General features: G+C 39.5%; 1 protein-coding gene across 2 annotated transcripts in view; it reads left to right on the forward strand.

Annotated features, from left to right (window-relative positions):
• Positions 1-4,407: 4,407 nt before the first annotated feature.
• Positions 4,408-14,918, forward strand: part of zc3h14 (zinc finger CCCH-type containing 14) — a 28,937-nt gene continuing 18,426 nt past the window's right edge. For both annotated transcript variants that reach the window (XM_088325089.1, XM_088325090.1), the window contains exons 1-5: positions 4,408-4,723; positions 4,924-4,966; positions 9,242-9,356; positions 9,430-9,470; positions 9,579-9,690. In XM_088325089.1, the coding sequence (XP_088181215.1) occupies positions 4,688-4,723; positions 4,924-4,966; positions 9,242-9,356; positions 9,430-9,470; positions 9,579-9,690 (347 nt within the window). In that variant the 5' untranslated portion in view covers positions 4,408-4,687. The remainder of the gene's footprint in view (positions 4,724-4,923; positions 4,967-9,241; positions 9,357-9,429; positions 9,471-9,578; positions 9,691-14,918) is intronic.

A 14,918-nucleotide genomic window follows, 5' to 3' on the forward strand; every position in this document is an offset into this window, starting at 1 on the left:
GCCACTTACAACAACAAAATAAACATAGATGAGTACGGCAGGTTTGTGTCAGCCTACATCAGTAAATGCGCAGAGGATGTCAGCAACACCAAACCCATCAGCACCCGTGCCAATCAGTAGCCCTGGATGACTGCTGAGATACGCAAATTGCTAAAGGCACGGAACCTTGCCTTTAAATCTGGTGATGAGGAGGCACTGAGATCAGCAAGGGCTAACCTGAACCGTGCTATCAGACTAGCAAAGCGATCGCAGTCAAAAAATCCAGGACTTTTTCCTCAGCACAACCAACACCAGGGATATGTGGAAAGACATTAAGGCCATCACCAGCTACAAGCCAACCCCCCCTAGTGGGGGACACTAAAATGGACTTCCTGAATGACCTTAACAACTTCTTTGGGAGGTTTGAGGCACAAAATGGCACCCCTGCAGTGAAAGCGGTTCCAGATCAGGACGAAAGAGCACTCCTCCTGGACTCAACTGACGTGAGGAAGACCCTTAAAAGGTACAACACACGGAAGGCTCCAGGCCCTGACAACATTCCAGGGCGGGTCCTTAGGGAGTGCGCCGATCAGTTGGCTTGTGTCCCAACAGACATTTTCAACACCTCGCTAGACCAAGCCGCGGTACCATCATGTTTCAAGATTGCCACCATCATCCCAGTGCCAAAGAATCCCCAGATCTCATCACTGAACGACTACCGGCCCGTTGCACTGACTCCTATCATAATGAAGTGCTTTGAGAGACTGGTTAAAGAGCACATCACCTCCAGTCTCCCCTCCTCACTCGACCCCTTTCAGTTTGCCTACCGGACAAACCGCTCCACCGGGGATGCCATCTCCTCTGCTCTATACCTGAGCCTGACACACCTAGGGGAGAGGAACACCCATGTGCGGATGCTGTTCCGGGACTTCAGTTCAGCATTCAACACCATCATCCCACAACACCTGGTAGACAAACTGAGACTCCTGGGCTTTGACACCCCCCTGCGGAACTGGCTGCTGGACTTCCTCACTGACAGACCCCAGTCAGTGCGGCTTGGTCAGAACATTTCCGATGTCATCACCCTCAGCACGGGCTCCCCCAAAAGCTGTGTCCTGAGCCCCCTGCTGTTCACCATGATGACACACGACTGCGTCCCTAGGTCAGCCACAAACCACATCGTGAAGTTTGCGGACAACACAACAGTGATGGGCCTCATCAGGGACGACAACAACCTGGCCTACAGAGAGGAGGTGGAGCAGTTGGTGGGCTGGTGAAGAGTCAACAGCCTGGTCCTGAATGAAAAACTAAAGAGATCATTATCGACTTCAGGAAAAACCAGCCCAACCATGCTCCACTTCTCATACACAACAAGGCTGTGGAGGTTTACATCAGTCAAAGACGGCCAAGGAAGAGACCAGAACATAACGAGAGTTCAATAAGATGAAAGGAAAGAAGGTAGATGATAACGAGAGATATGTTTGTCTCTCCCGAGACTTTTGCGTGACGCGTTTCCACAAACGGAAATGAGACTAATACTTTTTTCTGTTACTACAACAATGTAATTCGCCTTTTTTGTTCGCAGGTGTATGGTAGTGACAATAGAATGACTTTCAGGCGCCCATTGAAGAAAAAAAAAACACGTGAAGTCAAATTAAATTGAAAAATCACAAAAGGCTGTCTAGAAGTCCATAGTAAACCGCAATTGCATGCTTCTGAGCAGAAATACAAATACTTTTAATTTTAATTTAATTGTTTTGTGTTTGTTCATCTTTTTCTCATTGACTTCTTTATATAAAAATACATGAAAATGTAACGGGACTCAGGTGGATGGGCTAGCTCCAGCAGGTGTTACACATTTGTTTAGTATAATTTTTTGTTTTTTTGTTCGTTCTTTTACCTCATCCACAAAATAGATGATAAATGTCAGTCTCACGCAACACAATTTAATTGTTGGGATTAAGGATCATTTATTGAGCAAGTCTCACTAAATCACGTGAGGTCCCGTGAGACTTGGTCCAAGCACCCTTCTCTGACCTGTGACACTTTGTCATCTAGTGGTGATGTACTGGTACTTCTCTTACCCTTTCTGCTGTACAAAACTCAATACCCTGAAAAATAATAATAAACTTCCCCTAACAGTCAAATACGGATTACACAACATAAATCCCAAAATATAACATTTTAACTAGTCAGCAACCCTTGTTGTGCCACACAAATACATTTGTTTTTATTGCACTATTGTTATGATGCACTTACAACTTGGGCCAGTCTTCAAGCCCCAACATTCGTTTTTGATCTTATTTTTCCCTCTTAAGTATTTTATTATGTTTACCCTGGAGCACCATCATGTTAAGTCAAGTCAAGTCATGTTTATTTGTATGGCCCTTAATCACAAGGAGTCTCAATGAGCCGCAGAGACTACAGCCTATTACAGACTACAGACTATGACTACACCATCCCCTGATCTAAAACCTATTGAGGGCAAGGAAAAACTCAAAAACCTCAACATGAAGAAAACAAAGAAACCTTGAGAAGGGACAGCACATGAGGGAATCAAATAAAGAAATATCTTGCACATACAGTAATTTTGCTGATTTTAATTATTTTCTTTTTTTACTCGTGAAAAATATAATTTAGTAAAAAAAATGTTAGGAGAAATGTTTTGTTCATTTTAAGTATTATTTTCAAATGCAGCTTTCAAGAAGCATAGACTAGCACTGAATATGAAAAGATACAATATTTTCATCATGATTCTTCTACAAAAAAATAATCAAAATGTGAAACTTGAAAGGCATTGAGTGAAATCCAAAATAATAGCAAAATTAGAACCTGCATTACTACTGGTGCCACTGTGACCACAAATGATAAGAAAAATTTAAGGCAACAATATAAATTAGACTTTAGAAAAATATATATTTATCATGAAACTGGTAAGGTGAATACAATTTGAAGATTTTTGACCTCTTGCCTTTCTTTGTATATACTAAATATATGCTCATAATGGAGTACAGTGTATCCATCCATTATACGCACTGCTTATCCTCACGGGGGTGCTAGAGCCCATCCCAGCTGTCTTTGGGTAGTGGGCAGGGGACACCCTGAACTGGTTGTAGTACAGTATGTTTATTATATATTTTTGTTTGTTGAAGCTGTCTAAGATTGGTATGCAAAAAATAAAAAAATGCATAAAAATAGAATTAAAATTGGACATAATTTTGTTAATTTTAACTATTACTTTTACACCAAAAAATGTACGTGCATGCAAGTTTTAAAAGAAAAAAATAGAAAAATATGAACAGTGATCCCTGGATATAACGCCGCTTATTATTCTCAGTTTCTGTACTTCAGAGATTTGCATCGTGCATTGTGTTCTGCTTTCTGATTGGCTAAACAGTCCTGAAGATAGTAGTTATTGATCATAAATAAATAGATATTTACAATATGCAACACTTTCATTTGGTAAACAAATGTATCGGGCTGTTATAAGGTTTTGTTCTCTTATTTATCTTGAGTTTTTGTTTAAGAATTTAATTGTTTAATGATTGTAAAAAAAATGAAGCTTTCTACTTCCTTGTTTTCGCCTATGATGGGTTCATTTTGTAATATCACTCCCAATTGTTTAATATTGGAAATATATATATATATATATATATATATATATATATATATATATATATATATATATATATATATATATATATATATATATATATATATATATAGTTGTGCTTTTGCTTTTGAACATGGGTGCCAAGAACCACAGCGATAAATGGAAAGATAAGAGGAAAACAGTAAGGCAAACTATTGGACTGAAAAAGGAAATAATCGCTAAGTATGATAATTGTTTTCGAGTGTCTGTTCTCGCCTTGCAATATGGCATTGAAAAGTCGACAATTTCGACATTTATAAAACACAAAGAAGCGATAAAGAAAGCTGATGTGTCAATGGGAGTGACAGAGGTTACCAAGCAAAGGCCCCAGATAATCATGGAAATTGAAAAGTCATGTTACACTATAGAAAACTAGTGCAAAAGAGGAAGAAGTAGCTGACAATGGACAGGTTTCTTATTAAAAGAGAAGATGAAGGCTAAGCAGTAACTTTCCCACACCCATTCCTGTATGCCATCACACCACTGTTCAAAGGTATGTAACCGATACAAAATAGCTTATATTTCCTCTTTGTTATTTTTATTATATATTATGTACACATTTACGGTCTTTAATGTTATTTGGATACACTTTTTCTTATTATTTTAGGTATTTTTTTTTATGGGTGGAACGAATTAAATTCTTACCATTGTTTCCTATGGGGGGAATCGGTACTCAACCAAAAGCCAGGAGCGCATTATGGTTGAGGAAAGAGGTACCACTGTGTATTGAAATACAGTACTGTAGTTACTTTCCCTGGGAACTTGTCACCTTTACAATCGAATGAGTAACTAGCTCAGTTAATTTTTAGAGGAAGTATGAGTAATTACTTTTTGAAGTAACGTTCCCAATACTGTTCATTACGCACAGTATCTAGTTATCATAATAATAAAGAAAATAAAATATTGGTAAAATACTTTAGCGCATTAGACCCTTGCCATCTTCCGTAGAAGATCACGTCACTGTCTTGTCTGTGCTAACGTTTAGCGTTAGCAGCTAACTGCCTTTCTTGTTACGCTTAAGCTCGTCTGCGTCCGTTTAGCTTCGAAGGTGCAACCATGGAGATCGGGGCGGAAATCAGCAAGAAAATAAGAGTGAGTTAACTTTTCACACGGGGAGAAATAGCGCGGATAGGGTGAATTTAATCGGTTAATTGGAGTTGCTAAATCGTGGCTAGCTTGGTGCGACAGTGGCCCGGGGAGCAAAATGGCAACACTGTTTTCTATTGCTTGCTTTTTTTGTTTATTTACATTTGGGCTTTACGTTCAACTGCGTTCTGTAATTCTGTTTGCAGGCTGCTATTAAAAGCAAGCTTCAAGAACTTGGTGCATATATTGGTAAGTAGCAGTTGCAGTACATTATATTTAAATACAAATAAAACACTTTCTGGCAAGATTTAGGCTTATGTCGTCACAATTAAGTCACCTTATGTGTAATTGAAAGCCTAGTTAAAAACGTAGTTCTAATAGCTACAATCTGGAGTCATGCAGTTTTTGTTTCGCACTGTAGAATCAAACTGACAAACAAAAATAAAATAAAAACTTGGCGTTTGTGATTCTTGTTACAGCTTTGAATTTTGATCATAGCCTCCTGCCATCAAGACTTGTCATAATGGGTCATTCGTGATAGACTTTTTACATTCCGTAAACATGAAACTGTTTATTTCGTGTAGTTGCAAGATTTAATAAGGAGACTTGCATTTTATCTCGTAAGGCCCTTGTTTAAATTGTCACATTCAATTAAGATTAACAACCAGGAGGAAACGTTATTAACATCTCGTATAAGAAAATTTAATTCTAAATGTTTCAATGTTTCGTACTCTCGGAAATACAACCACATTTTTATTACATCTGTCATTTTTTTTTTTAAATTTAGAATGTATTGCAGATCAAATGTACAGCCTTTTCCATAATCAAGATAAAACAATGGAAACATTTTGTGAATAATGATTATTAAAGGAGGCAGCACGGCGGCGCAGTGGTTAGCGCTTGTGCGGCACAGTTCATGTCATGGGAACCTGTCGTGGGTTCAAATCCAGCTCCAGACTTCCTGTGCGGAGTTTGTATGTTCTCCCCGTGCTTGCGTGGGTTTCCTCCGGGCACTCCGGTTTCCTCCCACGTTCCAAAAACATGCATTTCAGGTGGATTGGCCGGTCCAAATTGTCCCTAGGTGTGAATGAGCGAATGAGTTGTCTGTCCCTCTGTGCGCTGCGATTGGCTGGCAACCAGTTCAGGGTGTCCCCTGCCCACTGCCCGGAGATGGCTGGGATGGGCTCCAGCCCCCCCGCGACCCTAATGAGGATAAGCGGTACAGCTAATGAGATGAGATGAGATTATTAAAGGTAATAATTATGGGTCACCAACGTGCTGCTCATCTAGGAACTCCTGACAAACCTTTTGCACCAGTTCTAAAAATAGCTCACCAGTGACATGACATTGTGATTCTCAGGGTAATTTGATTTCTAACTTCATTGATAAATAATTGACATGACCAGTGTTTTTTAAACACATGATAGATTCTTTCTTAATTCATAAAATTCATACAGTATATGTAAATTATTCGGTGCCCTTATATGGGGCCGCTGTTTTAGTGGTTGATTGGGCCAATTTAACCCTAATTATAAAAATTACAACCTGTTAATAACGTCATAGTAATAACATGAAATACAGAAAAACGTACCAAACCAGTAACCCTCCTCACTAATAAGTAACCAAAAAACGTATCTCCAGCTTCAAAAGGTATGTGACCCCTGGTATAGACAGTCTATGCAAGTTTTGAGTTTTTCCTTGCCCTCGTGTAGGTTTTAGTTTAGGGAATGAAGTAATAATCTGTGGTTTGCAATAATCTGTGGTATGTGCAGACCTTTGATACCTCTTGTGATCAAGGGCTACACAAATAAACATGACTTGACTAGTTTTGGCCTTTGTGCATGTGTGTCTGTTAATAAAGTTGCATTAAAAGCATTAAACAGGGTTTGTAACGGTTCTTGAAATGCTTAGATTGTAATGTTGTGTTTTCAAGGTCAGGAAAATGCTTGAATTTTGGGAGAAGTGCTTGAAAATATTTGAAATTATTTCCATTGTTTCCTGGCAGTCTTGACTCGACAATGCTTTTAAATGAATCAAAATTTTAAAACGTGCAAAAAAAATCACGCCTATGGTGGCTCATCACTTCATTATCAAGTTGTTATGGTAAATGGTCTGCATTTATATAGCGCTTTTCAAGTGAATCGAAGACCTTCCACAGCGCTTTGCAATGTGCTTCACACTTACCCATTCACACACACACTCAAACACCAATAGCGGCCATGCAGCCATGCAAGGCGCCGACCTGCTTATTGGGTACATTAGGGATTCAGTGTCTTGCCCAAGGACACGTCGACATATAACACTGAGGAGCCGGGAATCGAGTGAAGCGTTACTGCCCTCTACTGTCATATCCAAAAGGGCAGGTTTATAAGACTAGTCATGGGATTCCAGCTGTTTTATTTTATTTATTTATTTATTTTTTGGAGAAAGACTCTTTCAGCTCGGCTCACTGAAAAAGAGAGCTCTATTTGCTCCCAAACATATCCTCTGATTATCTTTCTATTTTTTGGGATATATTATCAAGAATAATAAAATATTATGCAATCAGTTATTCAGTAATTCGTAATTTCATATGTTTTGCAGGGGATTCCTGCAAAACGCAAGAAATATAAATCAAAATATTCACAGATCTAAAATCAAATTTAAAATATCTAACATTTTTAGATTTCTACACACTTAACAGATTTAAAGTCGAACAACAACACAAAATTCCCGAAAATACAAAACAATACAATATACATTTAAAATATTAACTCTTAAGTGCTAGAAATGATAAAATGCACACAAAAAAGTAAGACATTTTAAATTTGTATTTTTAAGCAATTTATACACAGATCCTCTGAAAAACGTGCAAACATATAAATAAAGTAAGTCAAACAAAAATCAAAAGATCAGCAGTCTCTTAAGATGAAAAGACTGAATGCACTCTGCTTTGGTGCAATTAATATATATAAAATGAGTCAAAATGTGACTCATTTTCCTCTTTATACGTACAATGCTTTCTTCATTGTCTTTCGTATTGAACTCAATAATCACTCAACATATATAAAGCCTTTTTTTGTGTTTGGTAAACAAGTGTGATGAATTGAAGCTGTGCTTGCATTAGAGCTAAGATTCATGGCCCGAGCCCGAACCCGAACCCGAGGCAATTTCGGGCCGGGTCGGGCCTGAAATGTCAGTCATACGGTCGGGTCGGGTCGGGTTCGGTCCTGCTTTTTTTTTCTTTTTTTTTTTTTTTTTTTTTTTTTTTAATTAATTAATAATTATAAATATATGTTCATTAAAAATATATACTTAAACTATGTATGGATACTAGACCAAGGAATACTTGTTATAAAATAAATAATTTGGATAAAACGGAGAAGGAGCTGTAATTGCTTTTAACGGAGCCAGAGCATGCTCTGTGCACGTGACGTGACGTGAATGCTGTCCTCTTAATAATCTTCCCCTCCGCAAATTCGCGTGATTTTGGCCTGGTATCCCCGATATGGAGTCGGACCAACAAGAAGTTAAGGATAAACTCAAGAGAGGAGAACTGACGAGGAAAACGCACTCTGGTAAGAGTTTTAATAAGCGTTTTATATAGAATACGATCGCTTTTGTCGGAAGTGTACATTGACGTTGGTGACATTTTCATCCGCATTAAAAAACGCAATTTGCAGAATAAAATCACGCTTTATTGTTTAAATAAACGCGTTATATAGACTAGGATCTCCCAATTATTATAATTAGCTCGCTTTATTGTTTTAATAAGCGTTTTATATAGAATACGATCAGGGGGGGGGGATTTGCATAGGAGTCGGAAAAGGGCACAACACGTCAACACCCCCTCAATGATAGTGCCGCGCTAAAATCTTAAGGACGTACTACTACTGCTGCTGTGGATTATGGCCCAATGATCAAGTCGTCAAAATGACGGACGCCCTTAAATGTTTTCGCTACCTCAAAAAATGATGTAAATGTTTATACAGTTTTATTTAACTTAGGCCTAGATGTTGTAACAAAAGGCAGAGTTTAATTTGTTATCATAAATCACCCCTCCTTATAAATAAAATATGTAATTTCGGGCCCCCTCGGGCCGGGCCAGCAAATCCAGTTAATTAGTCGGGCTCGGTCCGGGTCGGGTTTAATACCCCTCGGGCCTGCGTCGGGCTCGGGTGCTTTTTTTGGGCCCGATCTTACCTCTAGCTTGCATTGCTGAAACAGAATGACAGAATTCACGTCAGTTTATAGCAGCCTATTGACCCAAAGATTGTATATCATAGACAGGAACAGCGCAAAATAGAACAAAGTATGTGCTAGCAGCAAGATAGTGACTTTATCTTAGCCATCAAAGCCAACCACAAAAAAAGTTTTTTTTTGATTGGTGCTGGGTTTCTTTCTTTAAAGGTCCAGGAAAATTTGAAAAATTGGCCTTGAAAGTGCTTGAATTTCGCCATGAATAAGATGTACTAACCCCCATTAAATTTCTTAGAAACCTTGAATATACCGCCATAGTTTAAAATACTATTTGCCTGCTTCTAGATGAGGAACTCCCAGATTACATCATGGTGATGGTGGCCAACAAAAAAACCTCCCAGCAGATGGCAGACGACCTCTCTCTTTTTCTCGGGAGCAACACTATCAAGTTCACAGCCTGGTATGATGAAATAAAAAGTGTGGCTGTCATTGCAGTTTCTGTTGTCTTAATAATATGACTTTATTCATTTAAGGTTGCACGGCGTCCTGGAAAAGTTAAGAACAGTCGCAGTGGGTATGTGCTTTTTTTCTTTTCCGCCTCAAAATGTAGTCTGTGTGGAACTTTTTAGCGCCGGTTAGCGCAAAGTTGAATGAAATAACAATTTGAAATCATGCATTGCAGAGCCTGCCTCCGTCAGACATGAACAGCAGTCAATCAGTGGAACAACTTTTATGACGGTGGAAGATTCCATGTCCAGCTCCTACTCTGATCACAGTTCTGCCCATGAGAACAGGTGACGAACAAACATGATCACTTTTACAGCGATACATCGACTATGTTTTTTTGACTGCTGTTGGCCACACATTGCACTTAGGTTCTCACACTTACCATAATTAGATAGATAGACAGATGGATGGATAGATAGATACTTTATTCATCCCCATCGGGAAATTCACGCTTCCAGCAGTATCCTTGTGTTAGTCAAGTCAAGTCATTTTTATTTGTATAGCCCTAAATCACGAAGAGTCTCAAAGGGCTTCACAGATTATTACACTATATTACACAGACTATTTTTTCAGCCGACGAGAAGAGTAGGTTATTCATATGCTATGGAGTAGAAGTGAGTTTTAAGTTTAGATTTAAACATTTCCACTGAGGTTGCAGATCAGATCTCAGGGGGAAGAGCATTCCACAGCACCGGTGCCCGGATGGAGAACGCTCTCGAACCAACAGAACACTTCTTTGCTCTTGGGATCACCAGAAGACCGGCACTCTCAGATCGTAGGCTTCGGACCGGGACGTAGGGGCAAATCAGATCTGAAAGATAAGAGGGAGCAAGTCCATGTATGATTTTGTACAATACTAAGAGAACCTTGAAATCACATCTATGGCTAACTGGGAGCCAATGCAGGTTAGCCAAAATCGGTGTTATGTGATCTTACTTTTTTGACCTAGTTAAAAGCCTCGCTGCGGCATTTTGTACCAGCTGAAGTGACTTGATTCTAGACTTCGGGAGACCAGAGAGTAGTGCATTACAGTAATCGAGACAGAAGGTGACAAACGCATGAATTATAATTTCCGCATCAGACTGAGACAGTATTGAACGGATTTTAGCAATGTTACGAAGATGGAAGAAAGCGGTTCTAGTAGTTTTCTTTACATGCATTTCAAAGGATAGATCAGGGTCAAATATGACACCTAAATTTTTAACTGAGTCACTCTGTGTGATGTGACATTTGTCAATGTTCACAGCAGTTTTTGAGAATATATCACGGCATTTAGATGGACCAATGACTAACATTTCGGTCTTTTCAGAGTTAGGACGCAAGAAATTTAGTGACATCCACTCTTTTATCTCAATGAGGCAGGCCTCCAAATTTCCACAGTTTAGTGTGTGAGATTCCTCCAACGGAAGATATAGTTGAGTGTCGTCTGCGTAGCAGTGGAAGCTGATATTGTACTTGCGAATAATATCACCTAATGGAAGCATGTAAATACTGAAAAGAAGGGGGCCAAGCACTGAACCCTGCGGAACACCGCAGGTAACATTAAAGGGCTCAGATGTCATTTCACCATATTTAACACAGTGCGTCCTATCTGAGAGGTAGGATCTGAACCACGAGAGGACGGTTCCTGAGAGACCAATCCATTTTTCCAACCGTTCTAGTAGGAAATTGTGGCGCACTGTGTCAAAAGCAGCACTAAGATCCAGCAGCAGCAAAAGTGATGAAGCGCCAGAATCCATTGCCAGTAGGAGATCATTTGTTACCTTGATCAGAGCTGTCTCAGTAGAGTGGTTAGCCCTGAATCCTGATTGCATGGATTCAAAAAGGTTATTCTCGGATATGAAAACATTTAACTGCTGTGCCACTACTTTTTCAAGTACTTTAGAGAGGAAAGGTAGGTTTGACACAGGTCTATAATTACTTAAGATTTCTGGATCAAGGTTGGGTATTTTCAGTGTGGGTTTAATAACGGCGGACTTAAAAGCTGCGGGAACTACACCTGAGGAGAGTGATATGTTTATAATATTTAGAACTGAAGGTCCAAGTACGCCAAAAAGACTTTTAATAAGTGAACCTGGGAGCGGGTCGAACTGGCAAGTTGTCGGTTTGGCCGCATTCACCACCTGTTTGAGATCATCAAGTGACAGTTCACTAAAACGGGACAATTTCCCAGGACAGCCACCCTGTCGTGCATCTGTAGATTTCAGCCCTTTAGTATGTGTGGTATTAATAATTTCTTTAGCAATTTCTTCCTGTATGCATTGAATCTTCTTAGTAAAGAAGACCATTAGGTTATGAGCAGAGTGCGTCGAACTATCTGCAGTAGTCTGTTGCCTTGTAAGCGATGCTACAGTTTCAAAAAGTGCATTGGGATTGTTCTTTTGAGACGCAATCACCTTCGAAAGATAGGCCGATTTTGCAGAGGCAAGGGCCGCTTTATACTTTAACAAGCTGTCACACCATGTTTGATGGAAAACCTCAAGCTTGGTAGTGCGCCATTTTCTTTCCCATTTCCTGCATTCTTGTTTAAGGGTTCTAGTTTCATCAGTAAACCAAGGCGTGCGTCTTTTAGGACGTGATTTTAGCTTCATGGGCGCTATTGAATCCAGGACACTAGTCAGGGTGGTATTGAAATCATTTATGAGTGAGTCTATCGGGCCATTGTATGAAGGAAAGGACGCAACTGCTCCAGGAAGTAGTTCAAAGAGCTCAGAAACTGTGCCAGTGCTTATATTGCGTCCGCTAAATCCTTCAGCTTTTTTAACACTACTTTTAGCTAGCACCTCAAATGTAACTAAATAATGATCCGAGATAACGGTAGTACACGGTAACACCATGATGTTTGAGGTTAAAACTCCTCGAGTCAGAATCAAGTCTAGCGTGTTCCCATCTTTATGGGTTGGCAAATCAACCAGTTGATTAAAACCAAATGCATCAATTAGAGAATTAAACGCAATAGTAAGTGAACTGAGTGGGGAGTTCATATGAATGTTAAAGTCCCCCATAATTATAATTTTGTCTGCATAGGTTACTAGTTCAGACAAAAGTTCAGCAAATTCGTCTAAGAAAGTTGTGTACGGCCCAGGTGCGCGATAGATAGTTATTACATAAATTGACAATAGAGAGGACCGCATCACAAGAGCCTCAAACGCCTTGTAATTATTAGAGGTACGAGGATTAAATTTGAGCGTTTTTTCAGAAATAAGCGCGACACCGCCACCCTTTTTTGACGTGCGTGCTACATGGCTACTCTCGTAGTCTGGGGGAGAAGCATAATTTAGCGCTAAATACTCATCCGGGCGTAACCAGGTTTCACAAAGACCCATACAGTTAAGTTTATAATCACGAATAATGTTATCAACAAGTAAAGCTTTTGGAGCAAGCGATCTAATATTTAACAGACCAAATTTTAGCATTGCTGAATCATTTGACTTAGCTGAGCTCTTTGTAGTCTTTGTCGAGATCTTCAAAAGATGCCGCGGTTGTTGCTTTTCGTGCGCGCTGAGTGTAAAGCTTCGGTTGTCCGGCGAGGAATGAATGGTGGAATTAGTTACATCCTCGCGTCCATCTTGCTGCTTAGACTTCGCACGCTTCACACATCTACCTGCACGGCAACCACGCTTCTGTTTTCTGTCCTTACGGCGCCGCTGTCGTCGTTTATTAAGAGGAATAGCGGTCCACAAGGATGCCGTATCTCTTTGAAGTTCGCACGGTATATCATAGGCGGTATAAAAAGTGCCCGAAAAGTCGAAATTTAGACGCCCACCCAACCGAATAAGTTTGTCCCTACTGTAAGTGTTTTTGGCCACACTGTTAAAAAAATAAAATAATAAAACAAAAGATAGAATACAAAAATACCCAATATAAAGTGTTGATATAGAGTATTTAAATAGTGCTAAAGAAAATACACACTAATAAAAATAGGGTAAAATGCAAATGTGGGGTTGGGGTTTAATGTGGGCTTTTACTCCCCCGGGTCGAGTTAAGAAAGCCTCATGGCATGAGGAAGAAATTATCTCCTCAGTCAGCCCGTGGAACAAGATTAGTTACTGATTTACTGCTAAATATGTTGAAAAACCTCATCTAGAATGCAATTTTTGCCACTCAATCCAATATTCATCAAGTCTATTTTGTAAGTTATTCCCGATCTCATGTTGTAATGAATATCGGGAGGTAGATGGCGCCATTGCTCTCTCTTTAAGTAGATATAAGCAGTTGATGAAGACTGTCATTGTCCAACGTTTAGGGATCAATGTTTAACTTAAGCTACTGTTGTATATCCGTAGATAATGTAATTCTTTTAATTTTTTTATCAAAAATGGTTTGGAAGTGCTTTATTATTTTTACATGATGCCCTTCATTGTTGAATATTCATTTTGATTAATTACATCGTTTGTCAATTATGTAGTCAAGAACTAAGAGATTGAAAAATAGCTTCTACCCGAAGGCAATAAAATTCGGACTATAAGCCGCAACTTTTTTCTAAAGCTTTCAACCTGAGGCCTATGAAATGATGCGGCTAATTTATGCATTTTAATAACGGCCGCCTGAGCAGTAAGGGTAAGAGTGAGACGCATGGAATATACTGGACTGTCTCAGAAAATTAGAATATTGTGATAAACTTCTTTATTTTCTGTAATGCAATTAAAAAAACAAAAATGTCATACATTCTGGATTCATTACACATCAACTGAACTATTTCAAGCCTTTTATTATTTTAATATTGCTGAATTTGGCTTACAGCTTAAGAAAACTCAAAAATCCTATCTCAAAATATTAGAATATCATGAAAAAGTATACAAGTAGGCTATTCAACTAATCACCTGAATCATCTAATTAACTCGAAACACCTTGCGAGGGTTTCCTGAGCCTTAAAAACACTCAGCTTGGTTCAGTAAACTAAATCACTGCTGATCTGACTGCTGTCCAGAGGACCATCATTGATACCCTCCATCAGGAGGGTAAGACACAAAAAGAAATTTCTCAAAGAGCAGGCTGTTTACAGAGTGCAGTTTCAAAGCATATCCACAAAAAGTCTGTTGGAAGGGAAAAATGTGGCCGGAAACGCTGCACAACCAAGAGAGATGACCGCAGCCTTAACAAAATTGTGAAGAAGAGCCGCTTCCAGAATTTGAGGGAGCTTCAAAGACAGTGGGCTGAAGCTGGAGTCCAGGTATCAAAAGCCACAGTTCACAGACGTGTCCGGGAAATGGGCTACAATAGCCGTATTCCCATGGTCAAGCCACTTCTGAACTCAAGACAACGGAAGAAGCGTCTGACTTGGGCTATGGAGAAGAAGCACTGGACAGTTGCAGAGTGGTCCAGAGTCCTCTTTTCAGACGAAAGCAAGTTTTGCATTTAATTTGGAAGTCAAGGCGCCAGAGTCTGGAGAAAGGCTGGAGAGGAGCAAAATCCAAGTTGCTTGAAATCCAGTGTGAAGTTCCCACAGTCAGCAATGGTTTGGGGAGCCATGTCAGCTGCTGGTGTTGGTCCACTGTGTTTCATCAAGTCCAGA

The sequence above is a fragment of the Urocampus carinirostris genome, chromosome 20, assembly GCF_059441175.1.
Source record: "Urocampus carinirostris isolate Australia breed hairy pipefish chromosome 20, RoL_Ucar_1.0, whole genome shotgun sequence".
NCBI lineage: Eukaryota > Metazoa > Chordata > Actinopteri > Syngnathiformes > Syngnathidae > Urocampus > Urocampus carinirostris.